The sequence below is a fragment of the Pseudorasbora parva genome, chromosome 20 (assembly GCF_024679245.1).
Source record: "Pseudorasbora parva isolate DD20220531a chromosome 20, ASM2467924v1, whole genome shotgun sequence".
In the NCBI taxonomy this organism is placed as follows: Eukaryota; Metazoa; Chordata; class Actinopteri; order Cypriniformes; family Gobionidae; genus Pseudorasbora; species Pseudorasbora parva.
The window spans coordinates 32,971,335-32,995,706 of NC_090191.1; the positions used below are offsets into that span (position 1 = coordinate 32,971,335).

The 24,372-nt window shown below is 37.7% G+C and overlaps 1 protein-coding gene across 2 annotated transcripts in view; it reads left to right on the plus strand.

Annotated features, from left to right (window-relative positions):
- Positions 1-39: 39 nt before the first annotated feature.
- The window catches only part of cnot4b (CCR4-NOT transcription complex, subunit 4b), a 31,545-nt gene continuing 7,212 nt past the window's right edge, over positions 40-24,372 (plus strand). The window contains exons 1-11 of one of the 2 annotated variants that reach the window (XM_067427577.1): positions 40-240; positions 10,589-10,817; positions 12,284-12,481; positions 14,334-14,420; positions 14,569-14,670; positions 15,125-15,250; positions 15,329-15,447; positions 15,752-15,946; positions 16,715-16,769; positions 16,877-17,132; positions 17,211-17,747. In XM_067427577.1, coding sequence (XP_067283678.1) covers positions 10,644-10,817; positions 12,284-12,481; positions 14,334-14,420; positions 14,569-14,670; positions 15,125-15,250; positions 15,329-15,447; positions 15,752-15,946; positions 16,715-16,769; positions 16,877-17,132; positions 17,211-17,747 — 1,849 coding nt within the window. In that variant the 5' untranslated portion in view covers positions 40-240; positions 10,589-10,643. The remainder of the gene's footprint in view (positions 241-10,588; positions 10,818-12,283; positions 12,482-14,333; positions 14,421-14,568; positions 14,671-15,124; positions 15,251-15,328; positions 15,448-15,751; positions 15,947-16,714; positions 16,770-16,876; positions 17,133-17,210; positions 17,748-24,372) is intronic. The other variant, XM_067427579.1, reaches the window with a different exon arrangement.

Here is a 24,372-nt window from a genome sequence, read left to right on the forward strand (position 1 = left end):
CTGCGCATGCGCTGAAAAGTCACAACTTGACGCGCCCCCCTCCCAATTTCAATGTAAGATGGTGGTTAGGAGGCACTACCGCTGAACAGAGAGGCTGTAAGAAACCAGGCTTGGTGTTTTCGCATCAAATCACACAGGAGCAGTGACAAACCACCCGGGAAATTATATTGTGACCTGTTGTGCTAGACCTGGGCCGTTCAGATAGATTTTATTTGCTGTGAATCTGTACAGATAGACAGGGTGAGTATCCCACCAAGGCCTCTCTTGTCCACCGCCTCCACATTCAGCTGCTTTCCTCTCTCAATTCACCTCTTTATAACATATCTCATCCCTCATTCTCCCTCAAACTTCCATTTCTTGTGGAAATGCCTGTATTGTTGTGTGTTTTATCAGTCTTGACAGACTAACGTTAGTCGTCCAGTTAGCCGAGTAACTTAGCCGCTAGCCGCACCGTTTGACCGGCTTTTAATAAAATACAAGAAAATGACAACTGGCTTCTCCAAACACTGACTTATTTTTTATTGTGCAGACTTTGAGACAGTGTATATAGTATACATTAACTTTTGTTAGGGTTTCTTTCGCCTCTTGAATAACTTAAATATGTATTAGCATAGCTGGTTCACCTAAAGGCAATATCAAGGAAACAAGTTGTTTCTGTAACGTTACATTCTTGTGTGCTTTTACATTGGGGGAATTTCCTTGTTATTTGAGTAGGAAGTTGCAGTTTCTTCTCTATGCAACATCAGTTTACAGACGTGACGCCAAATATTTCTGACAGTGACGTTGCTCTGTTACTGCAGGGAATTTCTTCTTTTTTTTGTCCACACCCTTCATTTGTGTGAGTGTGTGAGGGAGAGAGATGCGTGTTTCAGACCACTGACAGGGAGGTGATAGCCACTGGTTTTTATTGACCAAATTGACGCGTCCTTTCCGCAAGCAATTCTGAAAAGAACCTATTTTTGTGTTTGGTGGCAGCATCGTGTTCTTGGACTCTAGTTAGTCACTGTGTTGAGTTTGCACTATTAATACTGTTTTGTCAGCAGTAGCCTTTTTTGAGCTTACTGTGTGCTTTTTGTCTTTCAGATGCAAGCATTTTTTTTTTAAGAAATAGCCAGAAATGATACTCAGTCATGTTGTTCCAGACCCACATGACTAATTTTATTTCTTCTGTGCAATAGAAAATGATATGTAAGGCAAAATGACAGCAGCACCTATGGTTGAAAGAAAGATGCAATCAAAGCAAAGGGTGGCTGAAACTGTCTGTCTGGTTTGAGAGCAGAAAGTCATACAGGTTTGGATCAACGTAAGGGTTAGTAGATGATAGTAGAATTGCCATTGTTGGGTGAACTTTTTTTCTTAAATCCTTTGCTTTTGCATGCTTCGATTTGACACTGTAGGATTGCCAGTCACATTGTATTACATTTAATTTATTTGTTTGGCTGTTTTGTTTTTAAATGAGGAAGAGTAGAAAATTCCTCTTAAAGAGGCAATAAACATGAGGGCTAGTAACACAAGTTTCTGACATTGTTCAGAATAGTACAATTTAGAACAGGGCGTGTAAAGAACCAAGAACAATGGCGATTATAGTTTGTAAATGTATATGTGAATTCTAAATTTAAAAAAAATAGTCCACACCAAAATTATAACTATAATGGCACAGAGGAAAAAAAGTATTCCCCCCCCCCCCCCCCCCCCACACACACACACACACAACCCCAGCCCAGCTGATGAAAGCTAAAAAAATGTCAGCAAATCAGAATCCATTCTGCTTTCAGAGCTCAAGCATTTAAAGTGACAGGAGGCATAACTGCAGCATACACTTAAAATAATCAGTACTAATCAGTAATAATCTGAGAAATAAACAATTACATGTCTGCTTGTGTGGATGCTTATATAGTTATCAGTTTATTTATCGTTCTTGGTGTGAACAGGCCTTAAAGGAGAGCTTTGCTTTGGCTGTGCTTCTTTGAGAGCGATATCATTTTGGAGCAGGTTTTAAGTGGACCGGGATGTCCAGGCCTTGTTCCAGTGCGCTGTCAGGCATTGTTTGTGCCAGACACAATGTTTGTGAGACACTTTTCTGGCAAGGGTCACTGCTGTTATGTGATCCCATTCTGACTGGACATCTTGCCTCTGTGTTCTTTTGCTTAGAAACTCTTTACTTTATAGTTGGTTGAAAAAGTTGCACCTTTCAGTCCGAACAGGTCAGCCGCAATCCTGGTGCGGGAAAAAGACTTGTTTCAGGTTTAGTAAGATCTGAAACGATAAGACTTGGTCATTTTGTGATTTTTAAAGCTTTTTAGTTGGGACAGATCACCATGTTGTGCCCATATCTGTGTCTCAGATATGTTCGAAAATGGATGCACCCGTTGTCTCATAAAGTGTTATTTTATTGTTTTGTGCTTTTATTCCGTCAGCCCAGAATAGCTCTTTGTGGTACGGACATAACTTTCATTCCTCGCTGGTGCCTCTTCCATCTGCTCATGAAGAGTAGCCCACAAATGGACACGACTCCCACTCCGATGATAATTTCAGCTACTCTCTTCTATGACATAAGAGCGATGCCAGCTGAGACAGCTGTCTAACTTATCACTAAGCATGTCGGTGTACTGCATTTGACCTTGCAAAAGGCAAGTTTTTGAGCATTTTATTTAATTACAAAGTAATCTTCAGTGTTTTAAATTCAGTCTGTCTTTACTGACCCTTATATCATTCCAATCTTGTAAGACCTTTGTTCATCTTCAGAACACAAATTATGATATTTTTGATATAATCCGAAAGGTTTCTGAACCATCCATAGGCAGCAACAACACTGCAGCTTTCAAGGGCCAGAAAAGTAGGTAGTAAAGACATCATTAAAATAGTCAATGTGACTTCTGTGGTTTAACCTTAATGTTGTGAAGTGACAAATGTTTTGTGCGCTAAAATAAAAATGACTTTATTCAATAATTTTTTCTCTATATCAGTCTCCTACACTGTTGACGTAGTAAACGCAGTGCAGAGCTTCCAAGTTCTACATCAGAAGAATGCCGGCTTACCATTGGCTGACACTGTGCCCATGAGCACCACGACACATGCGTCTGATGCTGACGAAGGAGCTGACCAATAATACGGCAACATTCTGACGTAGAACCCGGAAGCGCTGCCGAAGATTTTTCGTGTTTGTGCACAAAAAGTATTATTGTCGCTTCATAACATCAAGGTTAAACAACTGTAGTCACACAGACTGTTTTAATGATGTCTTTACTACCTTTCTAAGCCTTGAAAGTTGCTATGACATTGCTGTCTATGGATGGTTCAGAAACTTCTCGGATTCCATAAAATATCTTGATTCGTGTTCTAAAGATAAATGAAAGTCTAATGAGTTTGGAACGACATAAGGGTGAGTAATTAATGAGAGAATTTTCATTTTTGGGTTAACTATCCCTTTAATGTATAGCTGTGTTGGTAGTTGACTTAAATTAGTTTGTTGTTGTGTAACAATGTTTAATTGAAACCAGTATGTACTAATAGGTGTAATTGCATGTTCACCACCTTCCAGTTTTCATGACATCAATTTGACTGGCACATAAAATTAACTGTCTATTGGAGAAACTTTTTAGCCTAGAAATCTAGACGCACCCTAGCGGCAGCAAATCTTAATATGCTGCAACTATTGTCTAGCAACTCTCAATACACTTCTGAGCTGTAAAAACCAAAGTCTGGTCAGGCCAATCGCATCGTGTATAGTCGGTGGGCGGGGCTTAACATAATGACAGCCGAGTTGCGCTTGCGGGCTACTAGTAATCAGCTTTGACCGCGACTTTGGAAGGCTTTGAGTTAAGCTTTTCTCTGAGAAAAGAACAAAGAACGGCACTGAAATCATTCTTAAAAAGGCACGGTATGTTCAGAGTTTTGCCGACCGGATACGGCGAATGTTTAATCTATCAATGAGCTCCACTTCACCTTCGTTGCTCTGGTTGGTTGTAGCGATATCCTATTGCATGCAGAGGGAGTTTGAAAGACAACCGTTTATCCCGCCCCTCGGATTGAGCCCTGTCTATGGTGAGTTTCCAGACCAATTATCTTGATGTGGGTCTGGCTTGTCAGGCTAGAAATGTTTAAAAGGGTTCCAAATAATTTTTTAGTCTTCAAGGCTTTATTTTGTGGTTTCTGTTGAAAGCTGCAGTTTTAAGATGTCTGTTGTTAAAGGTTCTGGCAAACGTTTTCTGAAATCTTTTGACCGTCAAACATGCACATTCATAGTTCTAAGTATCACAAGTGAGCGATCAGAAAGTTTCATCTCAGGGTCTCGGGCAACAAATAATTTAATTAATTCCGTTTTTATGCTCAGAGAAGTTGTGCTGTAGAGTCTCTGTAAAGCGCGGAAAAAAACACAGAAAGCCTGATCGGCCTGCAATTAGCAGTTTGAAAGTGTTCTCAGGGATTCAGTGTGCTTTGAAGAAAGGTCATTCAACATTGACCCCTGCACACAGGATTGAGTGTCCTTCAGGTTGTTCAGTGTTCAGCTCTCACGGCACACTGGGTTAATGTATATACGAAAAACTCTATCATCGCCAAAAGCTCAAACACTGTAGGCTTAGATCGTTGTTTTTTCCCCCTGTGCTTTCCCAATACCTTGCAAACATGTTTGTTAGTCTGTCTGCTCGGAAGAGATTTGTGGGTAATTTTGTCCCCTTTAGTGGTCAAAAATTACAATAAGTCTTGATTTCTTTTTTGTTTAATCCAGTTTGGAATACGTTCACACTCATTTTACAATCAGGATTAGCGCACTGTCACTGTTCAAAGGTCAATTGTGACTTTGTATTGGTGTTTTGTTCCATATTATGCATCTTTCTTTCACAAGATGTACATGTGCTGTTGGATGCCAGAAGGAATAATTCCCTGCACAGCTTGAGTGTGTCTTTGGGGTTTGTAATCATTGTGATGAAATCAAATCACTTTTTTTTTACAAGAGTGCTGGTTAAATATTTGTTATGCATCATCCCCAGCAGGGGCCAGAGGAAAGCTTTCATTACCCGCAGCTGATATCCGCCTCTACTGGAAAGGAATCCATTCCTCACTGACAGTGGGAATTCCTTCTCCATACGGTTCATGGGGACGACAAAAAAACCCTCACACCGATTCTAATTCCATATCAGCATGTTACGGAGATGGTGGGGTGAGACCTTGTCGATCTGCGGAAGTGCTGATTACCCTACATGTAGTGCAGACCGCCCTCTGCGTTCAATCAGCATTTCCCTTTTAAAGGGAGATTCAAGGGGCTGGCTCCTCCTGCTGTACTCTGCCTACACAGTATGGATATTTTTAGAATGCCCCACCACCACCCCATCAACTCATTCCCATTGGTACTCTTCACACTCCTGGTGCTTCCGCTACTGACAGAGTGACCAAGATTCATTAAAAATCAAAATTGGGAGTTTTGTTGGCTTTTTTCTGTGTCTGTTAGTTATGAGGCCTTACTGCTCAGACGTTTGAGGTTTGATGTTTTTTGAAAAAAGTATCTTATGCTCACCAAGGCTGTATTTATTTACTTTTAATATTGTGAAATAGTATTAATTTTAAAATAATTTTTGAAGTGTAATTTGTGATGCGAGGGCTGTGTTTTCAGCATCATTATTATCATTCTCACATTAGAACCATTACTCTAATATGCTGATTTAGTGTTCAAGAACCATTTCTTCTTATAAATGTTAAACAGTTGTATTGTTGAGTCATAATTTTGTGGGAAATGTAATGCATTCTTTCAATATAAAGTCCAGAACTATAGAATTTAGGCTTATTCCAAATCTCAATAGTAGGGATGCACCAATGCCATTTTTTCAGAACCGATCCAATATTAAAAATTCTGAGTATCGGTCGATACCGATACTAAACCGATTCGATACGAATGCAGTTTTGTTAAAAAATTTTTATGTAGAATTTCTAAACCATAGTGTTGAATTAAAAATCACTCTTTTGTGAGTTAAACACAATCAACTAAATACAGACTTCATTATAAAGAAAAATGACAAATAACAAAAATATAAAATCACAATCTATTACAAAAATAGCCTACTACTATAGATGGTGAATAAATTAGATTTGTGGATAATTCAGCAGCAAAAGTTACAAAATCACGAGTGCACAATAATTGTATAAAATCTAAACATTTAGTGGGGAAAAATAAAGGGAACCACTAGGGATGCACCTTTAATGATTTTACATGGCCGATTCCGATACCAGTTTTATTCAAGCAAACTGGCCGCTACCAATTTTATTTTAAGCAACAAACAATAAAGATAGAGTATACATGAACAAGATGTTTATTTGGTACTTAATAGGCCAAATTGGCTTTTGGCCAATAAAAACAAGTTTGCAATCTGAAATTAATGGAAAATTAAATTGGGTTGAACCTATGTAAAAATTAACATTAACTTAAACAACTGCATATTCTGCAATCCAAACAAAGAATTTACTTAAATCAGCATTTGTTTTGAAATTCAGTGTAAAGAAGAAAAAAAGACTTTACCAGTTAAAATAAATAAAATAATTTTAAAAAAAGTATATAAATACATTGTTTTTTGTTGCACTAAACATTATTTGATTTAACATTTTGGAACAAAGAAAACAAAGATGCTACATCAGGTGCTTTTTAAACCAAATTAAGTCGATGTAAGTAAGGTAAAATTAAATAAAAAAGATCATCCTTAACTAATAGTATTTCACTTCAAAAGTGCATGCATGTTCTTCTTTACAAACAGAAGCATTTTGGCTTTCTCACAAGTTAGTCCGTTTCGTTTTCTCGTCCAACATGTGAAACGCTGAGCTGAACAAGCGTTCATTATTTACGCTTGTCCACGGTGCAGAGAGGTAAGCTCGCGCAACTTCAGCGAGTTCAGGAAAGCAGCTCTTATTTTCTATGCAGTATTCTTATAAGCCGTTTATTTTATCAGTTTAACAGTGTTATCACGATACCCAATTTTTGACTTTGATACGATACCAGACTAAAATACCTCGATACCGATACTAAATCGATTCTCCGGTAAAAAACAAACAAAAAACAGATAATATGAATAATATGACAACAGATCTTATTATTCATTGTTTTATTTTTAACAAAAAGTCACTTGGCCAGCATGTTCCTGCCTTAGTTTTTGACCATTTCCTCCTTTTATTGCTATAATAACTACATGCCAGTGTGAACATCATTACAGAGATCACATTATCAATCATGTTATCATTCACTAACCTTTCACTTCTGAACAGGTTGGGATGACCAAAATCTTATTTTATGATACGAGTAATTTAATATTTTAATTATTAATTTTATAATTATAATATAGATTTTGAATTGTATCTGTTTTCAAAAATTGCACAAAAAAATGCAAATTACAAACAATATGACAAAAACGGTGCTTTATTGTTCAGCTAGGTCTATTTAACAGTAGCTAGTCAAGAAAGAAATTAAATAATCAAACATAAAACTGCTTAGTCTTCTCTCTATAATTTAACTATACACTGATTCATAATAAATATATTTGAGTTATTTAGCCAAGCATGTGGTGGTTTTCTATTTTTCATTGTTTGCTTAACATTAATCACAGAATATTAGGTCTGGCTTAAGACCTGCACAGATCTAATTTCCTCAGCTGTAGGCTACACGTTCACTGAAGACATATCCGACTGTTTACCTGAATACTCGCCAGACCATGCATTTTTACATAGTTTTGACCATTCAAACCCCAATAATAATTTGAGAAAGAACTGAATGGCGATCGCATATTTGTTGTCTGAAAGGCGCGTGCGGGCGCTTCAGGTCAGAGTCCAATAGCGCGATCACGTCCCGCGCCGCGCTTTTTCTTCTCATACGCACATATTTCTGTTGCTTTCTTTGTCATGCGTGTATATATTTAACTCTTCTACTTCCAATGTTTAGTGAACGGTGGAAGAAGAGCTCTGCACACATGTCCTGACACCCCCTGTCACACATCCACGCACATTAAGAAATACAGCTCATATAGGCACTGTCCTCCTTCAAGTAGGCTACCGGTACAAATAAAAGTCCATATCGTACCGTTTGTAATAGCAGGGTATTGCAATAATTTTCTAGTACCGGTATATTGTGCAACACTAGTTTAACATTTCAGTTACTGTGCATGAAGAACAATACAATAACTAGCCCAGCATTGTTGTGATCTAACAGACACCCGGTAGAAAGTAACACAATTTACAGCAATAAACGGCAGCAAGATTTTCTGAGAAACCATTGAGCATTATCTACAGATCAAGCATAATAACAATTAATAGGAACAATTAATCATCATGAAGAGAGTTTCATCGTGTTGACTGTTGTAACTGAATGCGACACAGTTTGAAAGATGAATGGAGAGTTACTGACAGCCGCAGTGGAGGGAGCAAGCATTGACGTAAACTTGGAATTTAATGACTTAAATATTCATCTGTACTCGCATTAATCTATGGAATGGCTTCAGAACACTTATAATGTTGTGCTTGAATCGTTGATGATGCTGTATAATGTTTTTGTGCCTTTTGTGGGGCACTGGGGCTTAACAATAACACCGAATATTATACGCACAGTATCGATCGAATTTGGATCCTGTCTGTCCAATACCCGATCCGGCAAATAATGGCGGATAGGAGCCGATAACGATCCTGAGTATCGGATCGGTACTTCCCTACTCACTAGAACTATTTTGTAATATTGTAAATGTCTTTACTGTACTAATTTAATACTTGCTGCATGAAAGTAATTTAAGTATAAACTTAAATTATATCATATTTAGAGCTTGGAAGTGTTTGGAAAAAGTTGTATGAAGCACTTGAAAGTCCTTGAAAATACTTTTTATTTCACTCTCAAAAGGTTCCTGAACCCTGAAATGAATAATGTAAAAACTATTTCTGTCACAATAACATGGTTACAGTTGGCGTACCTTTTTATTGTGTTACATTTTTTAAATGATTTATTACAAAAAAATTTGCTTACAAGGTAAAATTCTGATCGAGAAAGAGAACATCTAAATAATATAGATATCGATGTGGTTTATGCAAGTACATTGGTTAGTTTAAGCAATGGGATATTTGATATCTATGGTTTATTATAGAAGAATTTTGTGGCAAATTTGAATGGTTCTCACTTGATCTCCAGTGTTTAGCAACGGTGTTGTACGATCACGATTGGTACATGATTAAACCTGTTCTGAGCTTGCACTGTCTATCGTTGGTCAGAGCTGATGAACATTCCTCTGTGCATAACTCAAACGAATAGTGCAGTTACGTTTGCCGTGCCATTTGATGTTTCTCATATGCAACAGAAATGGTAACTTTTATCAATTGGGAAACGTGGTAGTGGCACTAGTGTGACCTCTGACAAAAAAAATGTAGTCACTGGTCAGTCACAAAATCTCTGGAGCTCTGACTATAGTTTAAGGCACTGCTGATTCTATAATGCCTTTGGAAATAGTTTAACGTGGCATAGATGAGTATCTTCATGGAAGCTTTATATTCCTGTTTGTTTGTTTGTTTGTTTGTTTGTCTGAGCACAAGGCTGTCCTGAATTTGTTCCCATTTGGGAGCTTTTTTCAGACCATTGTTTAATAAATTAACCCCATAGGGAAGTGGAAGGGAGTGGAAGTGTCTCGGACCAACCTCTGTGTTTGTGCTTGTCCCTGTTGTTAATACAGAAGAGCTTAAGTACTACAGCAGAAACAAAGACACTAAACCAGAATGTGACAACAAATATAGCCAAAAGAGCATTGATTGTCACTAAGAAGTAAATTAGCTTTAAATTAGCCCCCCTTTTTTGACATTATTTTTCACTAGTGTTATAAATTAAGATCCTAGCAGTCACATCCCCACACATAACACCACAGAGATATTAGATTGGTTTTCAACCAATACATCCTACGTTCAGCAAACCTTGTCGGGAGCCCACAGATGTATGTTCCATACCAGGGTCCAAAACCTCATTTAAAGTAATTGCTGAATCTGCACCTACACATTTAGACAACCAGTACCCTGGATGATCCCTAGAGGATACATATACTTATTATTGAAACTGTTGCAGTTGTTTGTGTGGGTGTTTGTACTTGTCGATTCCAATTACGCCTTCAATTCCTCTTATGACTTGGGTTTTAAACTCCTCCTCCCACACACACACAAACACATACTAGTAGCAGACTCATTATTGACTCTGATGCAACCTCTAGTTTGCTTTTGGTTTTGCTTAAAATTACACCCTTTTGGAAGAAACATTGTTATAATAAAAACATATATATATATATATATATATATATATATATATATATATATATATATATATATATATATATATATATATATATATATATATATATATATATATATATATATATATATATATATATTTTACAGTGAGGAAAATAAGTATTTGAACACCCTGCTATTTTGCAAGTTCTGTGAGATATTCTGCATTTCTAAATCTAGAATCTTTTTTTGTTTGAAACTTAATTCAAACTTAAATAAATATGAATTACTATTAACATTTTAAAAAATATGAATTACTATTAAGTTAATACAATTTTCAAATATATTTATTTTTCCTCTTCAGCTTTGCCCCTGAACTGTGAGAACACCCCGCTCTTTTCTCTGCGCCGTGTCATAGGATGTCCCGCAGCCCTGAGGTGAAGGAGGACCCCATGGAGTGCCCACTGTGCATGGAACCATTGGAGATTGATGATGTCAATTTCTTCCCCTGCACCTGCGGCTACCAGATCTGCCGCTTCTGCTGGCATCGCATACGCACAGACGAGAACGGCCTCTGCCCGGCCTGCAGAAAGGTAACAAATAAGCAGAGCTGTGGCACATTAATTTGTTTCTAAGAAATTGCTCCATTGGGGAGCTCGAGGAGATGAGATGTTTTAATGGCTAGCATTCAGCATCACAGGGAAATTTGCTGGAATAATTCACGCTCCTGCTGTTGCCTCAAGTTCTGCATGATTTTATAGATGCTGTAAAGCTCTGTGGATGGAACGTGCAGAACAACAGGCCTCCAGTTCTTGTCTTCCCAGACACCCACTAAAACCAGCCCCTGCAGTGCCAAGTTTACTGTAGCTCCTTAACCTTAATGTGCTTAATGCACATTATTATATCCATGTTTATTGCAGCATATATCATGCAACATTATCATCATTCCAGTGGATGATTTTAAAGATAACTCTAGGGTGTCTGCTGATCCTTAATCAACAGTGTAATAAAACATCTTTAAATTTGCATTTAAAAATTAAACGCTGTAAAATCTTGAATAACAAATGTATGCATTTTGCAATTATGCTCAATATAATATTTAAGCGTTCGTCACAGCATTCACAGTTCAATACGCGCTTGTAAATTGCGTTTTTTTGGGGGGGGGTTGCATTTAATTATTTCAATTTCTCTCTGTTTGAAATATTTCTCTCAGTTTATTTAGACAATTTTGGAGTGTGCCTGTGAGTCTACGTGCTGAAATGAGCAAATATCCAATCATATGCACTAAAGTTTGTCCGTTTTAAAGCCTTGCCGGTTTAACATTTCATTTGTGTGCTTATGCACTTGTTTACATTAGCTAAGCGTGCGCGCGCCTGTCAAACATGCGCGATTATTGGACTAAGTAGTCTTACTGCGCTAATACTGTCCAATACACACAAGGTTAACATATATAAACACTGTCGGTTATGTCTAATGTGAAAGTAAAATCTGCTTGTGTCTGTATAGGAGATGCGAGCAGGTCTTTAAGCAGCACAGCCTAGTGAACGCTTGTCCTTAAAGAGACAGTTTACCTCTAAAATGATGTCAATAAAAAAACAAAAGGCCTTTAATGCAGTTAATTTTAATCAATGTTGTATGTTGAAGACTATGTAGTTTTCATTTTAGCCTTCATTTATTCATTCAATTTCATACTTAAATGCTACATCTCTGAGCTGCCAGTGTAAATCTTTCTATATATTTATTTTATATTATACAATACACTGGGAATGTGTGCAAGTTTTTTTAAGTAAGTGTTTTCAAGTCTTTTAAGTAAAATAAAGAAGTATTGCAATAAAAACCTTTTCTCCTTAACCCTTTCCTGTAAGAATAGAATAGTTTTAACTGTTGCTTTTATTTAATGCTATGTTATGCCATGAATGTTGCCATCAATTCTGATATAATACAATATTATAAAACTATAAAATAAACTTATTTTTATTGTTATTCTGTCATAACCTGAAACAAGATCCATCTTCTAGAATTAAGTCATCTTACGTCTAGAGTCTTGTGTTTGTGTCAGCCGTATCCAGAAGACCCTGCGGTGTACAAACCTCTCTCTCAAGAGGAACTTCAGAGGATAAAGAACGAGAAGAAGCAGAAGCAGAATGAGCGGAAACAGAAGATCACAGAGAACCGCAAGCACCTCTCCAGTGTGCGAGTCGTCCAGAGAAACCTGGTGTTTGTGGTGGGCCTTTCACAGAGACTCGCCGACCCTGAGGTGATTCAGATAAGCGCAGTGCTGTCCTGACCTCCGTGTTACTGATGTTCAATATAAACAACTCAGGAAGTCGCTATTAAAACACCAAAGCTTAATATTCATCTTGGTGGTTTTTGGTAGTAAGCACTCAATTCACCCACATGTGATTTCCATTTTTAAGTTTCACTCTAAGCAAGATATATAAAGGTACACGTTTTTTGCATTTTCTTTTCTTCTGTGTCCTATCAAGTGAAAAAGCTTGTAATGTGACTTTGAATGTCATTTAGTGCTCACAGCTTTGTAACATAGCTGTACTAACAATGGATAATTCAACTCAGATTTTAAAATGAAACAAATGGAAACAAGAATGTTCAAACTGAACAAAAAAGTATATTATATGACAGATTGTTTTAGTAACTTGTTGTATATTTTTAGTAATGTTTAAATGGCTTAATATTTGTGAATTTGATTATGTACTTATCCATTTCTTTGCGAGGGCCATCAAGATTGATCTCTGGTGCCATAGCCTACACTTGCCGTGAGAGCCTGCCCACATACTGCTCTGATTGGCTGTGGTTTTTGGATTTGTTGCATTTCGTAGTCGTGTCGCATCTTGTTGCTTGTCGCTGGAATCTTCTCTTGTCGTGTGTAGTTAGGACATGGTGTTAAAACGGGTCAGATATGAAAAAAAATATTTTGGACTTTCAAAATATTTTTGCCATGGGAAAGCACCTATGATGTTCACTAAATATACCATTACCTGTTGTTGTTATTATTGCTGTGCATTTGATATGTTGTACAGGATTTCTTCCATCTAGCTGCAAGAAATTCCTTGAAGATTTGATGGAATATTTTATGCCATTTATCATCAACTGAAAAAAAACAAAATGGTTTCCTGGGAAAAATGGAAGAAAAGAACACTACCTGCCCACTAGCTGCACTTAGCCTGCATTACCAGCCCACGAAAAACAGCTTTCACTCTCTTTTCACTCCTATCTCTCTGACACTCACTCTCTCTCTCAATCTATTTGCCATCACAGCTGACGTCATGTACCCTGAATAGCTCTCAGCAAAGAACAAGTTATTCAGTGAGAGAGAGTGAGAACATGCCTTCTAATTCCAGTCCAAATTATATTAGGAGCACAAAGCTTAAAAATCTAATTTATATAGTGACTGATTTTCAGTGGGGTTTTTGATTCAAAGGCTTTATTTGAATTTTCTTTCTCTACTAATCGTCCCTTAACATATCAGTCTTTTTGCCTTTATTTCACACTGAGGGTGTGAAAAAGAAGAAAAAAACAGAAAGCAAGTGAAGCTGCTTTACTCAAACAAAGACCGCAAAGAAACATCCGGACTGTTTTCACAGTTGAAGAGTGACCAGAATCTCAAAAGCACCATGGTGTTTAGGCGAACCCCTCCGCCAATGAAATGTCAGTCACTCGCTAGAGACCTACTTGTGTGCCTACAGTACACACTTCAGTGTTGTTTTGGCTGAACATCGTGGACATCCTGTTCATAGTGTTTTGGTGGTCAGTTCTCAATACAGTATGTCATTCACACACATACTGTTATCATCTCGTTCCCCAAAAGCCTCATTGCATAAAATGGTTTACTTATGTAAGAAGTAGAAATGATCTTTGTTGGTGTAAATATGTGGTTTAAATTGTTACGTGATATTTTCCGCAGTGCTGATATTGAGTTCCTAACCTAGATTTCCTATTGCTCTCTCATGTAATAAATGGAGATGAGTCATATCCTTCCGATCAATCATGATAATCAGACTCAAATAAACAAACCACATTTGCTTGAGCTGTTGATGATCTCCAAAGAGCAATCAGGTCTTTTTAAATATATAATTGGTGTCTGATTGCAGGTCTTAAAAAGGCCAGAGTACTTTGGGAAGTTTGGAAAGATCCACAAAGTGGTCATCAATAACAGCACTTCTTATGCTGGCTCACAGGTGAGCTTCGCTTTCTTCTTGCCTGCTCAAATATTTTGCATAATACACATTTTCATGAACAGCCTGTTTTTTTGTTTGTTTTTTTGTCTTAATTTCTCAGTTTAGTCTGATTGTGTCTGATCTAATATGCTTTGATTTTTGTCTCCAGGGTCCTAGCGCCAGTGCCTACGTCACCTACATTCGATCAGAAGATGCCCTCAGAGCCATACAATGTGTTAACAATGTTGTAGTAGATGGCAGAACACTTAAGGTAAACTTTGACACACATAGTTCAATATAATGTAGAACTGTTCAGTTGGGGCTGAGCATTGAATCAAATTTTCTTCCGATTCGATATTGATTAATTGGGGCCTATTAGGTACCAGAATGTGGCACATTTCCTCAAGGAATAAAATATCTCTCAATTAATGCTGTAAATGATACTGGGAACCCCAGTTTGTACATCACAATATAATATTGAAGGTTAAAAGGATCTGATTTGTATGCTACTTGCCTTAAAATTACGCTTAGGGAAGCTTTTATAATAATAGATTTTTAATGACATCTACAGTTAATTTTTTATTTATTATTATATAAATATTGAAAGGCTGGCTGCCATTAATTGACTGATGTCAAGAATCGATTAAAAGCGAGAACATCTATAGTTTTTGCTTGTGCAATATATCTAAATATGCCAGTTTTTTGTTTTTTGCTTTTTCGTGCAGGCTTCGTTAGGTACAACAAAATACTGCAGTTATTTTCTAAAAAGCATGCAGTGTCCCAAACCAGACTGCATGTATCTTCACGAGCTGGGAGACGAAGCTGCTAGTTTCACAAAAGAAGAAATGCAGGTAACTTTGCAGCCTCCTGCAACTTAATAACTGACATCGATGGTCTTGTATCTGAACTCCTGACATTTGACATTGCAGGCAGGGAAACATCAGGAATATGAACAGAAACTTTTACAGGAGCTCTACAAAACAAACCCCAACTTCCTGCAGAACTCGGCAGGGGAGAAGACAAAGGGCAAATCGGGCACATCACAGAGGTTTGTGCTCAATCATACCTTTCACAGCAGCTCAAAAAAATTAATATAGTTATTGATGAAGAAATAACATGCATTTATATATGGGAATTAATTTTTAACCAGAGTTTTTATTACTTTATTATTCTAAAATGTAGAAAATTATTATTAAGATTAGTATGTGTGTTCAAACTTTATTCTAATTTTAATTAAAATAAAAGGAAGTCATTATATTCTGGTCAACTAAAGTTTTTATATTGCATGAAGTAGATGGAGAACAGTTTTGTTGTTAATCTTGCATTTGTATCATGACCTCCATTCCCAACAGTAACAACAAAGAGGCGTGGCCTTCGTTACAAACCACAGGGAAGACGCTAAATGGACTTCCAGAACACCATAAGACCCCATCCCTAGATGGGGGCTCAGACTCTGAAAACATGACTCTAGACGGTCTGGACACAGAGCTGGGCCTTGGCCCCATCGCTGGTCTGCCCCCCTTCACGTCAAACTGTGACCCTGCCAGGTAGCCAGCCTGTGAACTTCTGAACTGTGACTTATTCTGTCAGCCTTTTTCTTTGCCAAATTGTCTGAAAATGTCATCTTATTCTCAGACTTAATGACACCAACGTTACAGTGTTTAAGACTGTTTAAAAAAAAGTTTTTTTGTTTTATTTTGACATTTAAATGTCATTTAAGAATGTTTTCTCCCAAATTTCTTAAAGGGATAGTTCACCCAAAAATAATTCTGTCATTATTAACTCACCCTCATGTTTTTCCAAAACTTCAAGACTTTCCTGCTTCTTTGGAACACAAATATACATTTTCATGAAATCTGAGAGATTTGTCCCTCCATTGACAGTCTACGCATCTACCAGTTTGAGCTTTTGTTTATTTTCTCTGATCCATATTTATATATGAATAAAACCCTAAATTCAATCTGTTTGTTATTTGGACTAAACTGTTCAATTCATTTGATTATTATTTTATTAAGACCTCTTTATGAACTTTTTGAAGCAGCAAAGTGGTAGTTGCGTAGGCTGTCAACTGAGGAACAGAAATCTGTCAGATTTATTAAATTTAATTTGTGTTTCGAAGGCGAACGAAGGTCTTGCGGGTTTGGAATGACATGGGGGTGTTTAAATGATGACAGTATTTTCATTTTTGGTGAACTAATCTTTTAAGGCTTTTGGACATTTTATTTTTAACGAAAGTTTTAAGTTTTTCTAAATGATCTCATTGGTGTTATACTGGTAGCATTTGAATGTTTTTGTTTGTTTGTTTTTTCCTGCAGCCCAAGTAACAAACCTTCAGACTGCTTCAGTATAAGTAACGGAGAAACATCACAAGTAAGTTCGTTATTGCATGTTTGTTCTCTACCTTTCAGAATGGCAAGCTGTACACCTAAATAATACTATATTTTCTATTATATTTCCCCCCTTACTAAACTCTTCAGATTTCTGGCAACGACTCCCCATCGCCCCCTCCTGGCCTGACCAAGCCATCTCTAGTTGTGCCTATTTGTGTAGCAGGGCTGACAGTACGGTCGCCTTTCGATGGCGCAGCAGCTGAGTCACAATCACTCTTTTCAGACAATAGCAACTTCCGGCACCCCAATCCCATTCCCAGTGGCCTGCCCAGCTTTTCCAATTCCCTTCACAACAACTCTGATTGGCCCACTGCTCCAGAACCACAGAGCCTCTTCACTTCAGGTACCTGGACCTGTTTAGACTTACTCTATACACATGAAAGAGCAAAATGTGACTTAATGTGTGTGTCTATTCTGACAGATACCATACCAGTGTCGTCCTCTACGGACTGGCAAGCGGCATTCGGTTTCGGCTCCTCCACCAAGCAGCAGGATGACGACCTCGGCTTTGACCCCTTTGACGTCACCCGTAAGGCACTGGCTGACCTCATAGAGAAAGAGCTCTCAGTGCAGGATAACACTTCCTTGCCCATGACTGCCACAAAGTCAGCGCCAATCTTCCCCCACGGGCCTTTACTCGCCCCGCTCCACAACACCCCCTCCATGAAAAGCGCACTTCAGCCTTCTACGTCCTCACACTTTTCCCTAAACTCTAGTCTGCCCTCACGGGGCTTCTCCCAGCTCCCACACCGCACAGTCTACAACTCCTTCAGCTTTCCCGGCCAGACACAGACCTCTCGCCACAGTTGGATGGGCATGCCCATGCGCAATAACCTCCCACACTTGAATCACACCGGGGGCCCTTCTGCTGCCCAGCATAGCAGCTTTTTGGACTTGAACTCGGCACCACAACAGCATCAACATCACAGTACGGGGCTTGGAGGTATCCATATGACAGGTTAGTTTAAACTAGTGCTGGGATCTGTGTGTGCATAATAGTTGCACCTTTTTAGTGTTTTTTTTTTTGTGTGTGTATGATGTGTTTTAAACTTACTGATTAAAATGCTCCGATACCAAAAACCGATACCACGCAGCATGTAGTGTTTGTTTCCAGACAAAGAAACACGAACAACAGAGCAAACATAGAGCACAATGGCAGTATCAGAAAAGGATGTCTTAAGTAAATGTATCTAATTAACAGAATATTAAACATATTAAATATTCAACACTGTAGCTGCTGTACGCAAGCTGATAAGCAAAACACGCAGTGTGTATTGAACGCAAAGCGAAGTTGTCGATCGCATCCCTTTTTACAGACATCGCTGGAAAATGTTATCTTTGTAGTTCTGTTGAATATAAGAAAAAGTCAAATGAGGTGCATATTAACTCCTCACGCACACGTCTGGTGCTTGCTCAAGCGATTACCTGGCACATGTGTAATATGTGGTATTTGTAGTACTAAATCGCATGAGCAAGTTAAAACATGACCTTTTACGTTATTTATGTAGCTTATAACAAGTGGTTCCCTGCATTATTACAAAAAGGCTGTACAGTAATCACAACGCTTAAGAAGTTTTGTGCGCCCAGAAAGCCGCCTCTCAGCGTGTGAATAGCCTATTAAACTGAGTTCTCTTTCATGTCTTGTGCTTGAATGGGCAAATTTATACACAATGAATCCCACACAATATTGTCAAAATGAAACCTAGTCAGTTACATCGTATGAACATAAAGAAAATGCATATGTAACAGTATGTTGAATATGTGCAGCTCTTAAAGTAACAGCAGCTTTATAAACCTACTGCTGTCAATCGCTGCTCATGACTGGTTGAGCCTTCCTGGAGCAGCTCTCTATATATATTCACTGTGTTATTAAATTAAAGATAAGATATGATGGAGCAATAATATAAACAGTGAAAGTAACAGTAGCTCCTACAACACATTAACAGGCATAATTAGGCATGAAAATAACTGAAGGAACAATAATATAAATAGTGAAAGTAACAGTAGTTCCTACAACACATTAACAGGCATAATCAGGCATGAAAATAACTGAAGGAAATGTCAATTTGCTAAGCCAGATAATTTTATTCATATTTTTTTGGTTCCTCTCGCCAATATTTAAAAAAAATCAATGAAAATACAGGTATCAATACTAGTGACAAGTAATACAAAATTAAACTATTAGTATCTGACTCATTGTTCAGTAGTATTAGTGCAACCCTAATACATATTTTGATATACATGTTATAATGATATCTAAAATAACAAAAAAATTAAGAAAATATTTCATCTTGAATTAACTTCTAAAAGATATTGGACGTATGGGAATATATTGCATGCATCCAAGCTGCTTTGTTTGTGTAATGGGTATCTGTCATAGCAAACTCGGCCACTGGTGGGCAGTGTGCTTCCACTTTCCTAACATTCAGCGATGTACATCATCAGAGCTCCATCATAGAAGATTCTGGTGATTGCCAATGGCTCTCATATGGATTGAAACCTCATGATTTGAAGGATAGCAGTGACATCGGTGTCACATTTAGTGCTGATACAAATTGTAGAGCATGCCATCATCCCCTGAGGACATCTTCATGAGAGCGCTGCATTGTGCATCTAATACATAATGGGCCTGCACACTTTCTTTTTTTACCTTCATCATTTTAGGTATGTTTCAGTTTGACTTGAAAAGACAGATGATTGTCCTAACATGAACTCTGTGCCAAAACTAAAACACAGATTCATTTTTGTTTTCCTGATGTGAGAACAACCTGTTATTCTCAAGAAAAATATCAAATACCAGTATTATATTATTAGTCTGAGGAGCAAGTGCTCAGACGGGGAAGAGGCTAGAGATTGGCATTTCATTCAAGCCCTTACCTCAACTTGTCAGCTAGGAACAAACCTATAAAAATCAAATATCATAAAACATCCTTCAGTGTGATACCATAACAACATGGACAAGTAAATGTGGGGACTTAAGATGCATTTAAGATGATATTTAAAAAGCAGTCTTTGTATTAGTCACATAAATAACATGTCTCAGTTGGGTTTTCAGCATTAATGTGAACAGATGTAGCTAGTAAAATTAGTTTACTAATTTCTGTAATTTTTTAAAAAATTGCTGAACTGCAACATTTAACTACTAACATTACACAAATTACATTTAATCATTTAGCATCTTTTTTTTTTTTTTTTTTTTTTTTTTGACAAACAAACAAAATTAGTGATTTAAAGTGGGGTTTTCTTTGTATTGCAGCTGAGCTACTGTCATCCAACTGAAAAATGCATTTAGGTCCGTAGCGTCGGTTAGTTACTCCCCAACCCTGTCCTGAATTGATCTTTCAAGAATTCAGTTCATTTAAATAGAAAGAGTTCCCTTGCGGTCTAGCTTTAAGGCTTTTTATGTGAAGCGATCTAATCTGCTGACACTGCTGTGGAAACGTAGCATTTGTTAACATGCTGTTTGTTTCTCAGCATGACTCTACTTTTTAAGATTAGATTAACTTGCATTTCAGTTAGTGCAAAAAGAAGAGATGGGAAATTGGAAGTGACCTCAGGGTTTTCATTACTCTTAGAAACAGTGAAGAGCTAGCTGAATACTGGCTTCATTTCTTATTCTGTTGTGCTGTGCTGTGTATTTTATGTTTATTTCTTCAATCTATGAGTCTCAGTGAGAGAAATGGTCTTCACTGTTTGTAATGGTGTCCTCCAGAGGATGCAGCTGCCTAGGACCTGGGAGGAGATTGTTGCATTATTTACGAAGAAAAGTCGAGATACCAAAATAGGCTGGAGGGCCAACACATGCAGTCTCATAACAGAGATTTCTGCTACATGGAAAATGTAGATTTGAGCATCATTGAAGTAAGCAAATGAGAACTATAAATTAAGCTGGTTAATAGGGTACATAACGCACACAGTTTCTGGCAGTCTAATGTTAATTTTGAGTACCTATAGAGAGTAGTATGGCATCCTTCATATCTCTGAAGAGTCTTTAGTTTTATCAGATTTATAAAAGAGAGATACAGCTATATCGATTCTTTCTGAAACCAGCCAAACTCGTGGAGGTGTGCCATGGGCGGAGCTAAAGAGTCACAAGAACACACACACACCTATGACACACAATACATCATAGCATTATCCCTGGATAGCTTTTGAGTCACTATACTTTCGTGTTGTTTACAATATATGCACTTAAATTCCGATTGCCAACAAAACCGACATTTGATGCAGTTTGACTCGAGACAGGAATCAAACACACTTGCAAAACTCCATTGCTGCTCCTGAAAAAAACTGCATCCACTGTTTCCTTAATGCTGGGTTATAAGCTGAGGAAGTTTTCTTTCCCTCACAACCAAAAAAAAACAGTACTTTAGTGAAATTCTTGATTTTGTGGTCTAAAAACAAAATGACAGCTCTGCAGACTGTGTCGGTAACCTGAACAAAGCTCAGTTGTTGATGGACGTGCTCTTGCTCTCGCTTGGGTTGTGTGCACGCTCATCCGGGAGAAGTGGCCATACAAGGAATTCTGCCCTTTATGATGTCACACAGGGCCAAAAAACTTTCAGAAACTTGTTTGAATCCTAAAGGAACTTATTTGGCACAGAAATACTGTCATTTGTCCAACTAGCATTTTAAAATTTTGGCCATGTTTAGCATGAGAATCCAACTTTAACACCGTTTAAAAATGTCAGAAGTTATTTAAACTGTGTTAGAACAGTTTAACCCCCCAAGTGTTTTTGTTAGTTTTTTTTTTTTTGATGATGATGATGATGATTTTTTTTGATGACTCATTTGCTCATTTTTATTTACTTTAATTCAAGTTGATGCAATTATCAGCCGACGCCACTAAAAACCAGCATGTTCTGGAACTGGACAATGTGGTAGTAATAAATAAGTGTGTGTGTGTTGTATAAAACTTGTGTATTTCATGATGTGAAACTGTTTTTGTGATGCTGCCAGAGTTCAGTGCATTTAGGCTATATTCATTTGATCAAAAAAATACAGTAAAAACTGCAATATTCTGATATATTCAATATTAATGCATCCTTGTGGAATAAAGGTATTAAAATAACTTTGAAATGTTTAAGTAGTGTATATAAAACATTTTTAGTTGAATTTCCAGCCACAATAACTAAAGTATATTTTGCGGTGGTGATTTTAATGTTTTATTATAATACCCTAGCCTAGTTGATATACCCTTTATCACTTAAAAGTGAATTGCAAAGCAAACATTCACTGAAAGATGAATAAAGCAAAAACACCTACTCAACAACCTTTACAGCCCCTCAAGAGAAATTAGGTTCCTTCTCTTTTCTGCTATGATTCTGAGTTTAGCTTTTGTCTCATCCACATTAATAAAACATGATGACACTTGTTTATCTGAGTATGCAAATGGAAACATGGGTGATTGTGTTAATGCCTGACACACTTGGCTAGACGAGCATTTTTCAATCAGAAGAAAGAACTGTGGAGAGGTTTTAAAAGAACTCCTCATTCACCTTATTCAACACCTCATTCTTCTTATCTCCTCTTTCAGAGGTGTTTCATTAAACCCCAGTCCCTTTCAAGTGTTGATATTGAGTGTCTAGATTCTCATATTGGCTCGTTCTCACACTTCTCTTGACTAGGTTTGGCAGTATCGACTACAGAACCAATTCGTTGTTTCCCCAAGTCACTTCTTATGTGTTTGAGGCTTGATCACCATTAAATTTGGACCTAGGAAAAAGAATCAGTCACTGGGAAACCACTGACTGCAATATAATGAAATATTAGTGATTTGTGTTGCATGCAGGACGTATTTAGCCGCAATACATTAACTTGAACGGACAATGGAGAAACATCCTTTTTGCATGTAAATGTAGTTACTACATCTCCCAGCAGGTGCTAACTGGCCCATGCTGACCAGCTAAACCTTGACCCCTTGGTTGAGGCCCATTATGTCTGGTTTTAACTGACTAATGGAGTAATAATCCCATAGCTGACTTTGCAGCATCAATGGTTTGACCCCTGCCCACGCTCTGAGGGGGAGCTCCGTCTGCTCCTTAAATTCCCATGATGTAAAATAATGAAATGACAAGCATGACCTGTTTGACAGTATCAGTGCTGCTGGGGTCTTGGCCTGGGTTCACCTCTATTGTCTCAAGACCTTTTAACAGCAGGCTCTCCCAGTAGATTCTATCTTTCTGGCGGTAGTACATTTGTAATGTGGTTTAGGGCTGGACTATAGAGCTAAAAATATCGTGTAGAGTGTCTATTTACACAAGTCCAAATATTCACACTAGCTCCGTCTAACAATGCCTGTTTGGGAAAAATAAGATTAAAAATATAACAGTGTATTTCAAAGTTTTCACTGGCTTAGTCATTAAAGCATATGGTTTAAGGATCTCTGTTTTGACGCGATCGACTTGGGTTCGAATCCACCTTTTGCAGAGCTCGAGTACACCAAATTGCGAACGGGTCTACAGGCCAGGTCCAGGATTACTTGTTGTATAGCTTGCACATAATCATGATCTTGTCAATGCTTCCATCCTTTCGTTTTTTTAAAACAAAATTTCCCATCCACGGGGCCAAGCAAAGCGGTCTCATCAGCTTCGTCCATGTTCACTGTGGTTTGTTGTTGTCGTGACTCGTGAACATAGACCGTTAACGCTAGTTGGTGTTCCTAGTATAATTGGTCCGTCGAAACTCATTCATTGAAAAACGTTCCGCAGTGCAAAAATAAGTGTGGTTAAATTTTTTTTTTTGCGTGATTAATCTTAACGTGTTAAAGTCCCGGCCCTAATATATATTTTTTTATTTTTTTATTATATACATACATACATACACACACACACACACACACACACACCCTGCTATTTTGCAAGTTCTCCCACTTAGAAATCATGGAGGTGTCTGAAATTGTCATCGTAGGTGCATGTCCACTGTGAGACTGAATATAAGAGGTGCATGCACGTAGGTGCATGTCCACTGTGAGATCTTTTTTTTAAAAATCAAGAAATCACAATGTATGATTTTTAACAATTTATTTGTATGATACAGCTGCAAATAAGTATTTGAACACCTGTCTATCAGCTAGAATTCTGACCCTCAAAGACCTGTTAATCTGCCTTGTTTCTGACCATGTCCATCCCTTTATGACCACCATGTACCCATCCTCTGATGGCTACTTCCAGCAGGATAATGCACCATGTCACAAAGCTCGAATCATAACAAATTGGTTTCTTGAACATGACAATGAGCTCATTGTACTAAAATGGCCCCCACAGTCACCAGATCTCAACCCAATAGAGCATCTTTGGGATGTGGTGGAACGGGAGCTTCGTGCTCTGGATGTGCATCCCACAAATCTCCATCAACTGCAAGATGCTATCCTATCAATATGGGCCAACATTCCTGAAGAATGATTTCAGCACCTTGTTGAATCAATGCCACATAGAATTAAGGCAGTTCTGAAGGCGAAAGGAGGTCAAACACAGTATTAGTATGGTGTTCCTAATAATCCTTTAGGTTAGTGTATATATAAAGCCAGCAGTCATGTTGACATTTAATGGTCAAGTTTTCACCAATTTATATGTTGTGCTTTT